The sequence below is a fragment of the Moschus berezovskii genome, chromosome 6, assembly GCF_049115385.1.
Source record: "Moschus berezovskii isolate FMDL1 chromosome 6, NW_MosBer_1.0, whole genome shotgun sequence".
Lineage (NCBI taxonomy): Eukaryota > Metazoa > Chordata > Mammalia > Artiodactyla > Moschidae > Moschus > Moschus berezovskii.
Genome location: NC_142465.1, coordinates 116,721,762 through 116,737,519, shown reverse-complemented (window position 1 = coordinate 116,737,519; position 15,758 = coordinate 116,721,762). Strand labels below are relative to the sequence as shown.

General features: G+C 59.6%; 1 protein-coding gene across 3 annotated transcripts; it reads left to right on the top strand.

The window, feature by feature from the left end:
* The first annotated feature begins 6,656 nt into the window (after positions 1-6,656).
* TNFRSF13C (TNF receptor superfamily member 13C) lies at positions 6,657-8,665 on the top strand. Of its 3 annotated transcripts, none has more exons than XM_055395664.2 (3): positions 6,657-6,874; positions 7,148-7,498; positions 8,014-8,665. In XM_055395664.2, exons 1-3 carry the CDS (start codon positions 6,739-6,741, stop codon positions 8,193-8,195), a joined length of 669 nt encoding a protein of 222 aa, XP_055251639.2. In that variant the 5' UTR covers positions 6,657-6,738; the 3' UTR covers positions 8,196-8,665. The 3 variants fall into 3 exon arrangements, with proteins under 3 accessions (XP_055251639.2, XP_088693651.1, XP_055251640.2); XM_088837525.1 differs by having other exon boundaries at positions 6,663-6,874; positions 7,226-7,498; XM_055395665.2 differs by having other exon boundaries at positions 6,667-6,874; positions 7,229-7,498.
* The last annotated feature ends 7,093 nt before the right edge of the window (positions 8,666-15,758 follow it).

The following is a 15,758-nucleotide window of genomic DNA, read 5'->3' as shown; positions in this document are numbered from 1 at the left end:
AACTCAAAGCTAATGGAATACTTCTCAGGCTGGCCACAGTCATGGGGTGGTCACGTCGGAGGCAGTTACTGATGGTGGGCGGGGACCCCCGGGCAGCAGGTCCCAGGCGGTGGGCAGCCCGAGGCTCCCTGCTCCCTGAGAACACGGGAGAGGGGTGTTGGGGCCCCCACCATGTGGATGAGGCCTCGAGGCTGCCAGAGGGGCAGGGCTCGCTCGGGGGCACAGGTTTCTTTGGGTCTTCAGGCCATCTGGTTGCAGGCAGCACTCAAGCCCAGGCCCGAGGGGCTCAGGCTCTCCTTCGAACCAGGCATCTCGTCCCCAGGCTGACACTGTTTCCCCTCCCTGCCCAGGAGGGGGCTCCGAGCCTGGCACCTGCGTCTCCGCCACCCCTCAGCGAGCAGAGGCAGGGGCAGCCTGGGGCTGTGGCTAAGACAGGGCAGCCTGGCCACAGAGGGGAAGTGATGCAGTGGGAAAGGACCCGGCCTTTGCGTCCCACTGCCTCGGGGTCTGCAGCCAACCTGCAGTGTGACCGGGGGCGGCTCACTTCCCACCCCCGGGCCCCGCGCGGCCTGGCGAGGTCCCTGCGAGGCTCAGATAAACCCAAGGGCCGGGCACCGCACCTGCCGGGGTCTGGCCCTCCACACCCTCTGCAGATGGTGACCCCGGGGGTGGGAGTTGGCTGGCTAGGCCAGGGGTGTGGAGGGCGAGGTGAGCGCAGGAGGTGATTGAACTAGAGCCCCGCCGCAGGGCTTCCCTGCCCACACACACCTGGTGCTGGGCCTACCTGGCAGGACTCCAGCTCAAACGGACCCTGTCCAGAAAATGCCTGCCCACCTAACCCCTCCCCCACCGTCCCCGCCCCGCTCAGTCTCCCCTGGGGCTGCGAGTGTGCAAGCAGAGGATCATTGTGAAAGGACTTCTCACAGACACAGGGCGAGGCGGGGGGAGGCGGAGGGGTGGGCTGTGGAGCCCGCTGCACCCCGAGGCTGTGAGGCCCACTCGAGTGTGACCCTAGCAAAGGGGGCTGGGGTCCCTGAACAGCCGCTCTGGGCGGGAGAGTGGGTGGCCATCCCTGGTGCCCGTGACCTGGGGACACCCCTGTGGTGTCGGGGGGGTGCCAAAGACATCTGGGGCGGGCTCTGGAGCTAACATGTAATGGGTGCTTGGTCTGACTGGGTAACAGCCTTGCCTGGCCAGGCTGAGAAGGGACCCAGCACTTGGTCCGCTTCTGTGCTGGACTAGACCCCCCACCCCCACCCACCGCGGTGTCATCAACCAACAGAAGTGGTATGGAGGGGCGGTGGCAGGACGGCTCAGGGCCCGAGGGCTGCCTGGCTCATCCCTCCTCCTGAATTTGCTTTGTCCTCTGCAAAGGAAGGCTCACGAGGCCACCTCCCCCACAGGTCGAGCGAGGCAAGGGGGTGCAGGGCCAGGCCGTGGTGGGCGTGCACGCTGCCATCTCCCTGGCTGGTGCGGCCGGTTGGTCCCTGGGCATCGCCCGCTCCTCCCCAGACATCCTCATGGTCACTGGACCTCTGTTCTGCTGTTCCGAGGTCGCACCGGGCCTTCCCCGAGGCTCCAGCCCCTCCTCGCCCTGTGCTCCTGACATTTCCTCCCCAGCACGTCTCACCTCCTTACCTCCTCTGCGGTCTTACTGTTGGGCCTGTGTCTCTGTGGTTCCCTGACACTGCCCCAGAACCTAGAACACCGCCTGACCCGTGGTATGTCCCCGGTCCCTCCTGGGTGGTGCCCTGAATGAGGCCTGGGGACAGCTGGCCCCTTGTGGGGGGTCCTGCTCCCCGTCTGCCCCGTCCGCCAAGTCTCAGCATCGCTGTCCACCTTACATACCTGTAGGCCTGGCCCCAGAGGGTGGGGGACTCCTCTCCCTGTGACGCTGAGGGGCCGGGTCTCCTTTCAGACCTCACATGGAGGGCCCACGTCCCCCAGCCTGGGGCCAGGCTGAGAGATCTGCTGGGGCTGCCCTGGTCCAGAATCCCTGGACTACATGTGTGTGAGTTGGTGGCAGGGGGAGGGATGGGCCCTTGAGGAAAGGCAGAGGGGCCTGAGAGCCTGGGCGAGGACTTCCTAACTGCCTCCTAGACAGGCATCCTCAGGGAGCACTCCCACCTCTGTCCCCCTGTTCCTAGGTCTCACCTTGTGTGACTTGGATTCAAGGGGAGAGGGGCCCCGGGGACCTCTGCCTCACCAGGACTTTGAGCTGACTTCCCTGCCACTCCCAACCCTTCCCTGTGTCCAGAGGCCCCACATCACACCCTTCCCACTCTCCCTGGTGGCAAAGGAGACTTTCTGGCAGTGTCCTGGATGTCAGAGATAAAATGACATCCATTGGCCAAAAGTTTAGTTCAGGTGTTTCCATAACATCTTATGGAAAAATCTGAACTAACTTTTTAGCCATCCCAATACATGAGAAAGGCAAAGGAGGGCTTTCCCTGATGGCACAGTGGATAGGAATCCCCCTGTCAAGGCAAGAGACATGGGTTCAGTTCCTGGACAGGAAGATTCTACCTGCCCAGGAGTAACTAAGCCTGCATCCCACAAGTACTGAGCCCTTTGCTCCACAAAAAAGAGAAGCCGCCGCAACTTGAGAAGCCACAAAATGAGAGGCCCACACACCGCAACCAGAGGAAGCCCTCTCACAGGAGTGAAGACCCGGCACAGCCGAAAAATAAAGGCAAAGGGAATCTCGACTCTGGGGGCTCTGGCCGCTGTGACAAAATGAGATGGAATGAGACAGAATTCCCAGCGGTTAGGGCTCCACTGCCGGGACCTAGATCGGATCCCTGGTCAGGGAACTAAGATCTTGCATGTCATGTGGTTTGGCCCCAAAAAAGATGACATGCAAGAGCCAACACAAGCACTCAGACCAACAGGTCAGTTCACAGCCCATGGCCCCTCTCTCTGTGAAACACAAAAGCTGATTTTCTCAATGTGTGCAAGACAGTGTGAAGGCATAAAGATAAGACGGGTGAAAGACTCCAACACAGTGAGAACGGCCTCCCTCCAGGGAGCGGCGGAGAAACGCCCCTTCTTACTCATCGACGTCGGTGCTGTGTGAGGGTTTTTTCATGAGAACATGTTCAGATATTACTCACAAAATTACAAATAAAACTAATTTTTAAGTAAAGAACACAGGCATCCCAGGTCTCAGAGCGCTTTCACATCCAGATCTGGGGACTGGGCCTCTCTGCCCCTGGGGCCTCCCCTCTCCATACCCCTGACACTGAGCTTGTCCACCAGGCAGAATGTCCTCACTTCCCCACCCTGTCCTTGAGGCTTGAAGGGCACGGGCCACACTTCATGGTCAGCTGGACACAGACCCCAGCCAGGCTCCCCCGTAGGTACAGGGTCATCCCTCTGTCCCTCACAGCCCCTGTTTCCCCATCTGAAAAAAGACGACATCAGGATAGCACCTGTGCCAGAACCATGGGAAGGGTGTTTTGGTGGGTATTTTGGGGGACACAGATCAAAGGAGACTCTGTTTTCTCTGTCAGACTCAAATTAATCATATTAAAAAAAAAAAACACCTCGGTGAATGAAAACTTGAGAACACTAATAGATTCGGTTAGAAGGGTTTTTCAGCAACAAAGTCCCTAATTTTCTACTTGCGCATACATAGAGCAATGATGCCAAGTTAAAGTAAAAACTATTGAGAGCTCAGGGGACATCTGCTTGAACCACATTTGACTTTAGAAACGTAACTCCTCCCTCTTGCTCATATCTCACAATTAAAAAGTGATACAGATGGTGAATTTTAAAAATAATAAATTTGACTTCAGAGATATGAAAAAAGGCATTGAGGAATAAACTTCTACCACATGGTCTGATGGTGAAATTTCTCTCTTATTTTATTTTTTTTGTGGCAGCATGTAGGATCTTAGTTCCCCGACCAGAAATTCAACCCCATGCCCCCTACAGTGGAAGCTCAGAGTCTCAACCACTGGCCTACAAGGAAAGTCCCAAAATTTCTTAACCCCTAAGTCATCCAAACAGAGATTCAAGCTCTCCCTGCTTCCCTATTTAGGAAGCACAAGTGAAAAGGTTTGGAGTCAGGCCCCCACAGGCTCCATCCACACGAGTCCTGTCGCTAGCTCTGTCCCCAGCACCTGCCTCTGCAGGCACACAGGAGGTGCCCGGGAAGCCTGTGTGTCCAATGAGGACCTCTTTCCTTCCAGGAGGCCTGCACCACCAGGTGCCACTCTCCCCGAATGGCCTGAGGCCCTGCTGGTCACCTCCTCTGCTCTCTGCCAGGGTCAGAGCGGCCGCAGTAAGACAGAGGCCCAGGGCCGCCCGGGCAGGGATGGCTTGTGTACATGACCCCAGGCGTGTAGCCCAGGGAACCTCCCGTCCCCCAAGCGGAGGTTCTCCCCAAGGTTCCTGAGACTCAGCTCCCTTTGCCCAATTGTCTGGCACCCAGCTTCAAAGAAGGGGCTGCCCGGGTGGCACAGAGATAAAGAACAAGCCTGCCAAGGGAGAAGACACAAGAGATGCAGGTTCGATCCTGGGTCAGGAAGAGCCTCTGGATGGAGGATGGCAAGGCGACCCACTCCAGCATTCTTGCCTGGGAAATCCCAAGGACAGAGGAGCCTGGCGGGCTACAGCCCATGGGGTCGCCAAGAGCACACACACACAGAGGTTAGAAGAGATTGCCTGATGCTATTAGGGGCTCGGCCGGCCCCCGGCTAACAGGTAATGGCAGCATCAGTTGTGAGGGGGTGGGGAGGGGGACCCAGTCTTCTAGTCTTGCCCCCCTGCCCCCCAAGGAGGGCCTGCCCTGCGCTGGCCCCTGTGAAGGCTCCTGGCTCCCCCACCCCCTCAACACACCCACACTGACACCCACACCCCCACCCCAGACCCACTTCTCCTTTGCAGCTGCCCCACCGCCTACACCTTCCTGCCACGGAGTTGCTGGCCCGTGGGCAGGGGACGGAGAGGCAGTGGGCCCCAGGCTCCTGAAGGCCGGCCATCTCAGGGTTTCTGGAGCCAGAAACCTTGGAGGGGGGCTAGCCCTGCTCCCCTCATTCCATCACATCCCTCTTTTCTCAGAAACAACTGCTGGCTTGTTCCCCGGCCCTGGGCTGTGGCGCCTGCCTCCTTGCTGCACTGCCCACCCTGGCCAAGCTGCAGCTCCACAGCAGCAGGCAGAGGATCCCTTCAAAGGCACAGCTCAGAGAATCTCACCCACTCCAACACCTCCTGGGGCTCCTCACCCCCCAGGGCCTGTGGCTCGAGGCCTGGCCCAGCCCATCCGCAGCCTTGGGCCCCCAAGGCAGCGGCCAAGCCAGTCCCCAGGGCAAGCTTCCCCTTGTCCCTCTCTTGCTTGTGAACTTGTCCGTCCCACCTTCTGTCTGGAAGGTTTCCCTCCTGCTTGAGCCGCTAAAGATCTACTCCTGGCCCTGAGCCCCCTCCCTGCCCCCTGGAAAGTTACTCTCTCCTCTGTGTACCTCCAGCCCTGAGTGCTTAGGGGTCTGGTACTGCCCACCACGAGGGCACCAAGTCCATGCTCCTTCCTGAGGCTCTCTGCTAGCCCCAGCCCCCTGCTGCCCCAGGTAGGGGGTCCAGCATCTGTCCAGGAAGGCCAAGGGGGCTTGTGTGTCTGCCTGAGACTTGATCCGAGTGACTCAGGTGAGAGTCAGGTGGGGCTGCTCCAAACACTAGGGAGTAGAGGCAGCCAGGAGGGGCCTCGATGAGGCGCAGGGGTGAGCAGGCCTGAACACACACAGCCCTGCGAAAAAGAAGGCGAGGTGGGTGGGCTGCCTACCGCCTCCTGAGCCTTGGTCTGTCTATCTGTTTATCGGCTGGTCTGAGTCTCCCTCTTGCTTAAGAGCTAGAGACCGAGCTGTCCCTAGATCTACCCCATCTACGCACTCCGTTCCAGCCAGTGCTTAACAGGCAGGTCTGACTGGGACACTTCCTGCTGAAAGCCCTCCATGGCTCCCCAGTGCCTTTGCAGCCAGAGTCTTGGCTTCTCTCAGTCAAAGCCCCAGCCCCGCCCTCTGGTCCCAGCACTACCTGGCCTTTGGATTTGGCCGAAGGCCTTTGTTTACACTGCCTGCTCCAGTGGATCTCACTCCATCCAGCAAACACCTGCTTGTCCTGTCCATAAAGCTGCCCTGTCCACGAAGTTTCCCTGTCCCCTCCGTGGGGATCCCCTTCAGTGATGCTGCGGCGGAGAGGCACTGCCTCCCCCATTGCCACCTCCTAGTGCGGGAGTCCCCCGAGGGCCTGGGACAGTGTGGGTGCTCCAGTTGTGTTTGAGGAACTGACCAGTGCTGCCTGAGAAGGACAGGAGGGCTCCCCGGAGGAGGAGGCAGGAAGGGGAAGAGGACTGGTGAGGATGGCCTAGGACTACAGGCTGGCCTTGGCGGGGTGGGGGGGGCAGAACTGAGGAGGCCACCCCAGCGCTCTGTGTCCTGCTTAAGGGGCCCATCCTGCATGCCCAAGATCAAGCCCCGGGTCTCAGTCCCAGCCTGATTTCAGTGCCCAGAATAGGGCCCGCCCCGTGGCTGTCTAGGGGTGATGGTTGAATGGAGAAACCACAGAGAGAAGGTCTGGGGTGCTGGTCCACGGGCTGAGTGGTCCCACTCCAGCAGGCAGGAGGGCGGGCTGGGGCGGAGTGGGTGGCGGCCCCGCCCGGTTTCCTCCCCGCGGGGCAGCAGAGGCCAGACTCGGTCCCGCGGGCGGCGGGGGTGCGCGCCGAAGGCTAGAGGCTCCGGCAGCATGCAGCGAGGGCGGAGAGGCCTGCGGGGCAAGGACCGGTCGGCACCCACGCAGTGCCTGCAGACCCAGTGCTTCGACCCGCTGGTCCGCAACTGCGTGGCCTGCAGCCTCCTCCGGACGACGGAGCCTAGACCGGGTAAGAGTCGAGCCGCGCGACGCACGGCGCCCGCACCGGGCGGCCCTGGGGCGGGAAGGAGGGTGAAGCCCAGAGTCGCGGGCATGCCCTGCCCTCGCCCCCGCCGTCCCGGGACAGGGGAGGGCGCGGGGGCCTCGGCTGACTGGCGAGGCGGGTGGGCGGTGTGAGCCGGGGGCCTGGAGGGGGCACCAGCCGTCGGCGCGTGGCCCTCACGGCCCCTCTCGCCCCTCGGCCTGCGCCGCCGCGCCCGGCCGTCCCCGCCCCGCCGCCCAGCCTCACCTTCCTCCGGGCCTCCCCCTCCCCACGCCCCGCTCCCCTCCGCCCCCTGCTCCCCCTGCCCGTCCCCTCCAGCAGGCGGCCCGAGCAGCCTGGCGCCCGGGACGGCGACGCAGCCGCAGGAGTCGGCGGGCCCGGGGACCCCTGCGGAGGCCGAAGCGGCGCTGCCGCTCCCGGCGCTGCTCTTCGGGGCCCCCGCGCTGCTGGGCCTGGCGCTGGCCCTGGCCCTGCTCGGGCTGGTGACCTGGAAGCGGCGGCGGCGGCGGCCGGGCGCGGCGGTGGTCCCCGAGGCTCCGGAGGCCGCGGAGGTCCCGGAGGCCCCGGAGGCCCCAGACGGAGAGCCAGACAGTAAGTTCCTCGTCTAGCGGGCGGGAGAGGGTTGGGGGCCGTCGGAGGGGAGGCATGGCCCTTGAGGGGTCCGAGGGGGTCTGGGTGAAGGGGTAGGGGTGGTCTGAAGGAGGCAAGGCCGAGTGGAGAGAAATAGTCCGGCCAGAGACCCCAGTCCAGGTGAGGGACACAGCTCTAGCGTGTCACCTCTGAGACCAAGAAACCCGAGGCCAGGGAGCCCAGTTGAAGGTGGGGGGGGGGTGGCCTGTCCTGCCCTCTCTCTGGGACAGCCAGACTGGTTCCCACCTCTCCTCGCCCTCTGTCAGCACTGGCGTTTTGCCAGCCAGCTCTAGAAACTTCCCGTCCTGAGGGCCCATCACGTGCCACTCCTCCCCATCCCACCAGTGGGGCTTTATCAACTGACTTCTCTCCCATCAGTCAGAGGGCTGTCCTGGCAGGGAGGCTTCCAGAACAGGGGGTGGGGTCGGCTGCAAGCCAATCCTGACCCTGCACCCCCCCGCACCCCCCGCCCCCAGAGTCCCTGGACATTGACACCACACTCTCCCGCGGAACCCTGGATGCCACGACTCCCATCTGGCTTCTGCCCACTGAAGACCCAGCAGCCATCCCACCTGCCCACAGCGTCCCTGTGCCAGCCACAGAGCTGGGTTCCACTGAGCTGGTGACCACCAAGACGGCCGGGCCTGAGCTACAGTAGCAACGGAGGAGGGCAGGAGGTGGCCCCCACCCTCTCTATGGGCCACCAGCCAGACTTGGAGGATGAACTCAGTTCTTCACCCCGGTGCCCACTGTCCCTTCTGGCAGCCCACCTGCTCCCCAGCTAACCCTGCAGAGCTACAGGCACCCAGACCACAGGGTTTGGACTACATGGCATTGTACAGCATGTCAGCATTTGGCTTAAACTCATACTGGGCTGCCCAGGTGGCGCTAGCGGTAAAGAATCTTCCTGCTAATGCAGGAGACATTAAGAGAGGCGGGTTTGATCCCCGGAGGCGGGTTGGGAAGATCCCCTGGAGGAGGAAATGGCAACCCACTCCAGTACTCTTGCCTGGAGAATCCCATGGACAGAGGAACCTGGCGGGTTACATTCCATGGGGTCGCTAAGACTCGGACATGACTGAGTGTCTGAGCACAAATACACAAAATAAACTCATACCATCTGTTGTAGTCCTCAAAGGTCATGGCTGAGCTCTGTGCTTTTTGAGTGGTTGGGATACTCTGAGTAGAGTTTTTCTTTAAGCTTGGGGAAACCACCATAAACCAGAATGAATCTAGGAAAGTATATTGAGTAGGAGGATGCTTAATTTGTAGCTGGGTTGTATTTAATACTTGCTCTCGAAGCTGTCCCGCTTTTAAACTGATGCAAATGGCAGCAGTGAATAACCAACTGACTGATTTGCTTTGGGATTTAGTACAAGATGAGTTTAAGAAATAGCCTGAATTGTGCTGGTTCTTGGGTATCTGTATCCTAGGGTTACCCCTGAACTTGGCCCAATCTGCTAAGATCTATGATGCCATTTTCGCCCTGGTGGCAGCTTCCAGAACCCCAGGCTCACACTTGGGAGGAAGTCTAGAGCCTGTGGGGCTGGACTGCAATTGCACACTGATGCACGCTGACAGCATCTGCATCAGAGCCCACCTGGAGTCCTAGCAGCCTCCAGGGCAAACGGAGCTGTATGCAGGGCAGGGCCCAGGACCTGCAGGAGGCTCATTAGTTAGGGGGCCAGGGCAGGCCTGTGGCCTTGAACAGGCTGGACCCGATGTCCTTTGAGTGCCCTTCACTCTGTGGCCTGTCCTCCCCAAGTCAGGCATCCACCACCCCAGTGGAACTGTTCCTCTGACCGAGTTGCCCCCTGCCCTGGGGCCTGGAACCAAGACCGTCTCTCCCAGTTCTGGACCACACTGTGCACTCAGCCAGCCACTGGCTTTCCTGCCGAACCTCCTGCGATCATGAGGGTTAGCTCCTCCTGACCTGGACTCTGTCCTGGACTGTGTCCTTGGAATTTGTCACAGCTTAGCACCCTTAAGCGGAGAAGGCAATGGCAAGCCACTTCAGTACTATTGCCTAGAAAATCCCATGGATGGAGGAGCCTGGTAGGCTGCAGTCCGTGGGGTCCCTAAGGGTTGGACATGACTGAGTGGCTTCACTTTCACTTTTCACTTTCACACATTGGAGAAGGAAATGGCAACCCACTCCAGTGTTCTTGCCTGGAGAATCCCAGGGACGGGGGAGCCTGGTGGGCTTCCGTCTATGGGGTCACACAGAGTCGGACACGACTGAAGTGATTTAGCAGCAGCAGCAGCAGCACCCTTAAGGGACTGGGAAGTCAGAAGATGGTATTCTGAGTACCATGTTGTCCCCCTTGTAGGTTCTTGACCGTATTCTTTTCTCTTTTTTGGGCCATGCTGCATGCCTTGTGGGATCTTAGTTCCCTGACCAGAGATGGAGCCCAGGCCCTTGTCAGTGAGAGCTTGGAGTCGTAACCCCTGGACGGCCAGAGAACTCCCACCTTGACCGTGTTCTGTTCCATGCATCGGTTGCTCTCTGTCCATCTGTCCCTGACCTGCCCATCAGAGCTGCCAAGTAGACATCTGCCCTTCCAGCCCAGCCCTTTCCCAGCTTAGAAGATAGCGGCCAGCAACGTTTGGCACCCCCAGAACCCGGACAGCCACATCTGACTCTCTTCTCTCCATCCTGAACACATCTCGGATGCCTTCCCCCATCCCCCCAGCCACCAGGTGGCTGAGGTAAGGTCAGGGTGAGGGCTGTAAGCAAGAGGGTCGGGGGCAGGCCCAGAATGGGCCCAACTTTCCATTTCTCTGCACCTCAGAGTTGGGGGAGCCTGAGCTGTTCTCGGCCACCCCCGTCTCCCTCCCAACCTTTGCTACCACACCCGGGGGTGGGCCCTGGCGGCCACACAAGTGGGTGCAGCCCCCTGGGGCCCAGACATGCAAACCTCTGGCCCCACTGTGTCCCCACTGAACCCCTAGTCCAGTCTCAGTTTCCTTTTCTGAAAAATGGAGGTGGGGGTTGGATGCATAGCTCTCCTCCTGGCCTGTGGCCCTCCAAGGACTGGAAGGAAACCTAGAGGATCCCCACTCCTCACCTCCAATTTACAGAAGAGGACACTGAGTCTCTGTTTCCCAGAAGGAGAGTTGTTGCTTTAAAAAGGCCTTGACCTTTTTTAGAGCCCTCTTGGTCAAACTGCTTTCCTGAAAATTTGGACCAGTTCATGTCCCTGAGCAGGGATTTAATGGCTCATTTTGCAGATAGGAAAGAAAAGGCCCAGAGAGGTGAAGGGACCTGGCTCAAGATACAATCAGCAGTGGTGGAGCTGGGCTAGACCTGGGCACCCGCTGGCCAGAAGGTCCCAGGAGCAGACCCGGGAGCTGCAGACTCCAGGCATTGGTTCCAGGCTTTGCTCTTTATTTTCATCTCCATTCAGAGATTTCCCTCCCCGGCTGGTCTCTTTCTGCAGTAAGAAGGATCCAAGATAGACTGGGAAAGCTGCTTGTTGGGATTGGAACCCAGGGAAGTAGCCCCCCTCCCCCAGCCTGTTTCTGGACAGATTTTCCTGGTGCAGGGTCAGGTGTCCCCAAGGTCCCCAGGGCCCTGCAGGTGGGGGCGGGGCTGGCTGAAGTCTCAGTTCCTCCTGGGGCTTCCTGCAGGCACCTCTCACTTCCTGCCTGGCAGCCCTGGCTCCTGGCTCAAGGTGGGGGTGGGGAGGCCCAGCTGGTGAGGCCAGGAGGAGGGACATGACCCCTAACCTCCCTCTGTCCCAGTAGGGATGGTCCCACATAGCCCTTGCCTTTAGAAGCTGTGGCATCTCTTGGGGCCTGTCTGCCACGAGCAAAACGGAACCTGAGGGCCAAGCAACTGTCTAAGATTAAAGAGGCCAAGTGGCAAGTCGGGGCTCCACCGCATGAGTGTCTCTATTGACTTCCTTCCCTGGGATGCAGACACTTTTCTGCCCAGAGCCCTCCAACCCTCAGAAACCACCCCCTCCATGTGAGTTTCCCAGAGCTGGCCTGAGGCTGTGGTCTCAGGAATTACCACTTCCATCTCCCATTGTCACCTGTTTACTGCCCCCGTTGATCCCAGATCCCAGCATGCCTGCGTTGTGCCAGGACCATGCTGGTCAGTGCCAGGAGGTCAGCCTCAGACCCCGCCCTGAGGTCCTATTCCAGCGGGAGAGACAGAGTGGGACACAAGAACAGAGCCAGGGAATGCCCCAGGCAGGCGCGGGGCAGGGTGGGGTGGGGGGTTGGGCTGGGAGCGGCACGGAGAAGGGAGAGACGCGTGTTTGTGTGTGATAATTCAGCACTTAGAGTGCTTTGGAGAGTAGGAGATATGCCCTGAGTCCTGCAGAGCTGTCTTGCTGGAACAGAGCAGAGAAAGGGCATTCCTGGCCCAGGGAGCTGTGTGCAAAGGTGCAGAGAAGTCGGGGTAGGGGAAGGGGCTGGGGACTTGGGCACACGGCCGCTGAGTGCCAGATGAGGCTGTCAGAACCTTCCCTGTGGCCACTCCCGCCCTGTGGCACCCAAGGGCACCCACCTCTGGGAGCACGGCGCTCCTTCAGCTCCCTCGCTCGGTCTCGCCCTTGCTGTCACCTCCAGACCCTTTAACCCTGCCCCGGGAACAAGGTGGGGACCCACTCCCATCTTCTCTGTTGTCAGTGGCTCAGGCCAAATTCTTCCTTACCCAGAACCGAAATCTGACCTCTCTCCCGTCTCTGCCCGCTCCCCAGCTGCCTGATCCTGACCTGGGAGTGGGGAAGGGGGGTTGCAAGGGGGTGGGTGGTAGGAACAACTGCCCAGGATCACATGGAGAGTCGAGGAGAAGCCAAGAGGATACAGACGCCTGTGTTCTGTTTCGTACTCCTCGGGGGACTCTGCATGGGTTCCCGGGGCCCACCGGGCCTCTTGAGCATCTCTTCACTCCCCTGAGCTGCAGAGAATCTGGGGAAAAGCCCCGGGCGTCCTACATGGATCCAGGACAGTGCCGACGACTCTGGCGCAGGTGAAAGTCTATGTCGGCGGCTCCTGCGGTCAGCGAGACCCCGAGCACCTGGACCTCCTGCGTTAGGGCACCGGAAGGCGGGGCTGCGGGAGGGAGGGGGTGGGGCCAGGGCTAGAGGCGTGGCGAGGGCGGGGTCAAGGAGGGAGGCGGGGCCGAGGAACCCCAAGCCACGGGGTAGCAGGAAAGGGGCGGGGCCAGGAGCTGGTGGAAGGGGTGGGTCCAAGGCCCACCTATAGGGAAACAGGGAGGTCGTGTAGGAGCAGGGCACCGAGATCACCGTAGACTCCAAACTCCGGACCGCCACGCTCACGCGGGGTGCCCGTCCTCAAACGAGGCCCGAGGACCGCGACCCGAGCTGGGAGGGGTCCAAACGCAGGGGCTTGGTCCCGACTCTGGGGAGAAGCGTCCTCCCCAGCTCTGTCCCTCTCCTCCGGCTCGGCGCTCCGCTCTCGAAGCGGACCTCAGAGCTATGTCCTAGGAACCGGCAGGCTGGCGGAGCAGAGCCCACCTGTCCGGGGTGGAGGCGCGGTATGGCCTCCTCCGAACGCTGTCCTCTCTGGGTCTGTGTCCGCGCTAAGGTCACTGCGGGCAGCTCCAGACTTGCACCTTGGTTGCGTGCACGCGGGTTTGAGAAAGGAAGCTGAGTTCCAGTACCCAGCCCCAGCCCCCACCTCCCAACCCCCAGCCCCACCCCGCTCCCTCGCGACCTCTGGAGCCCGGGCGCGTCCCTTCCCTCCCACAGGCAGCTGGAGCCTGAGTCACGAACTGCCTCTCAGGGAGACAAAGGAGCCTCGGGTCCTCCCCTGCAGACCTTCCCCCCAACGTACTTTCTTCGGCATCTGCACTAGCCGGGAATCCATGCCCCCTGCAATGTCTGCTTCTTGGGTAACTGTCCACCATAGACGAAGTGGGAGCAAGATGGGCTTGGCAATGACTCACAGAGGGCACCCACGGTGGAATCACCGTCTTCTTAGCGCAGCTGTAGTGGGAGCTCCCAAAAGGCTGCAGGTTCCGATGTTTTTCAACCGGAGACCCTTTGGCCCCTCCCTGCAGCCCTGTGGAAGAAGAGCTAGCAGCCCATCTTGCAGATGAGAAAACTGAGGCCCAGAAATGTTGATCGGTCTTATTAGAGCTGGAATTCCAACTCACATTAGTCTGGATCCAAAGTGAAGAATAGATAGGAGTTCTCAGTGTCAGAGGCTAGAAAGGCATTCCAGGAAGAAACAACCTGTGGGAGGGCCCAGGAGGTCATGGAGGAGTTGATGTGCTAGGTGTTAGGCATTGGGAGTGCTGCCAGGCCTCTGGGCCGGGGGCCTCCAGCTGCTTTCTCTGGACTGAACTGGTCAGAAGGTAGGTTTGGGGCACACAGTGCGGGTTCCAGGCCAGACTCCGGCCCTTCCAGGCTGTGTACCAGTCACCACAAGTCATTCCTCATCCCAGGGTCTTGAGTTTCTCTCTAGGAAGGCTAGGCAGACTGGTTACCTACCACCTAGAATCCAGACTCTGAGTACGTCTCTGATCTCTCCTCTCGGGACCCTGAGCCCTGTCCAGCCAGACCTGGGCACCAGGGGAGGACTCAGCAGGGAGGGCTGTGCACAGGCACACTCACACTGCCACACACACATGCCCACACGCCCACATGCAGTGAAGGCCCTCACAGCCGTGCCAGCCCCAGACTTGTACACTCTCACTCATGTTCTCGAGCACACTCAGATACCCACACACTCCAGATCCCAGCTTTCAGAGCTGGGGGCAGGGCAGGTGCCCTTCATGAACAGAGACTCGACTTCTCTGCCCGCCCCGTGGGGCCTGCTGCAGATGCCAGGGGTTATTTTAAGCCTGGATCAATGGATGACTTCTGGTGATACAGGCGGACAGTGGAGACGAGGGGCCGGTGCTCTGGTGCCTTGTCATGGAGAGAGATCCCAGGGTCCAGGGAGGGCAGCTTGGACAAAGGGGTCCTCCCTTAACTGGACTACTCCATCTCTAGATCCCCTTGCCCAGCACGTGGCTGGGCACCTGGGGGACAGTGTCAGCTGAGTGGATGGTCGGACCCCAGGGCTCAGCCAGTCAGCTGCGGTCTCTCTTCGCATTTGCTCTCTTCGTGTCATCCCCCACCCCAAGGCTGAGTGTTCTCATGGAGAGGGCATTGAGTGCCTGGCATGGACCCAGTAGATGTGGGCATCTATGGTTCCTGGCTGACCACTGAACCAGAATGAGATGGGGAGGAAGCCATGGATGTGGGGAGGAGTTGGAGGTTGGACATCAGTCCCTTGGGGGGATGGTAGGAGGGTGCCTGGAATCCAGCTCCTTCATTGGATAAACGGAGACATATATCCTGATTGCAGTCAATTTGGGGTGGAAGCTGGGCAGAGCATCCAATGATGCCAAGAGAGTAGGGTCAGGAGAGGGGCCCAGGGAGAAGCAGAGCATTGGAAGACTTGCTCTGGGTCCAACAGGGTCATGTTACCCGGGAAGAGGTCACAGTCCCAGGGAGCAGTGACAAGCCTCTTGAAACCTAGTGCCCAGCAATAGGGTGGGAAAGAGGGGAGAAGCAGCCACCCTCCGAGACTCAGTGACCCAGAGGGCTGCTTGGCAGTGTGCGCTGGGGGCATTGATACAGACTAGACAGTCTGTGCCATGGATTCCATTTCTAGGAATACCAGCTAAGGAAGCAGCAAAGGATGCACCAGAAAATATAAAGTTCTAAAGCAGAATAATATACTGAAAGTTTGACAGCAAAAAGTAAATGAAAAACCAGTTACAAAGCAGTTCGTAAAGCATCAGTTTTCCCTGGTAATGGGACTAAGGCAATTTCATTTTATCCCTTTGTTCATCTATTTTCTTTTTTCTCTAAAATTGTAATAAAGCCTTTTTGTAGGGTAGGGTCTTCTGGGCTGGATCCAAAGCATGTTTGTGGGTGGAGGTGAGAGGAGCAGTCTGTTTTTGGCCAGGGCATAAGGAATGGGGGAGGGCTTTGTAAGGAGGTCACCCTCCTTCCTCTCTTAGCCCTGAAATTAGCCTGTCAGCCCCTCATCTCATCAACAGAAAACCTGATCCTCCTTTAAATGTAAATCTGCCTCCTTCCTGCCTCCAACTCCTCCATTTTTATAAGCTGATCCCAGTTACTGAGTGAAGACAGGATGCAAGGGGAGCAGGAAGGACCCAAGGAGTCCAAATTCTTCATCTGGAACCAGAGGCTAGAGTCACTTCATTCATTCAGCAGATGTGGCAGAAGTC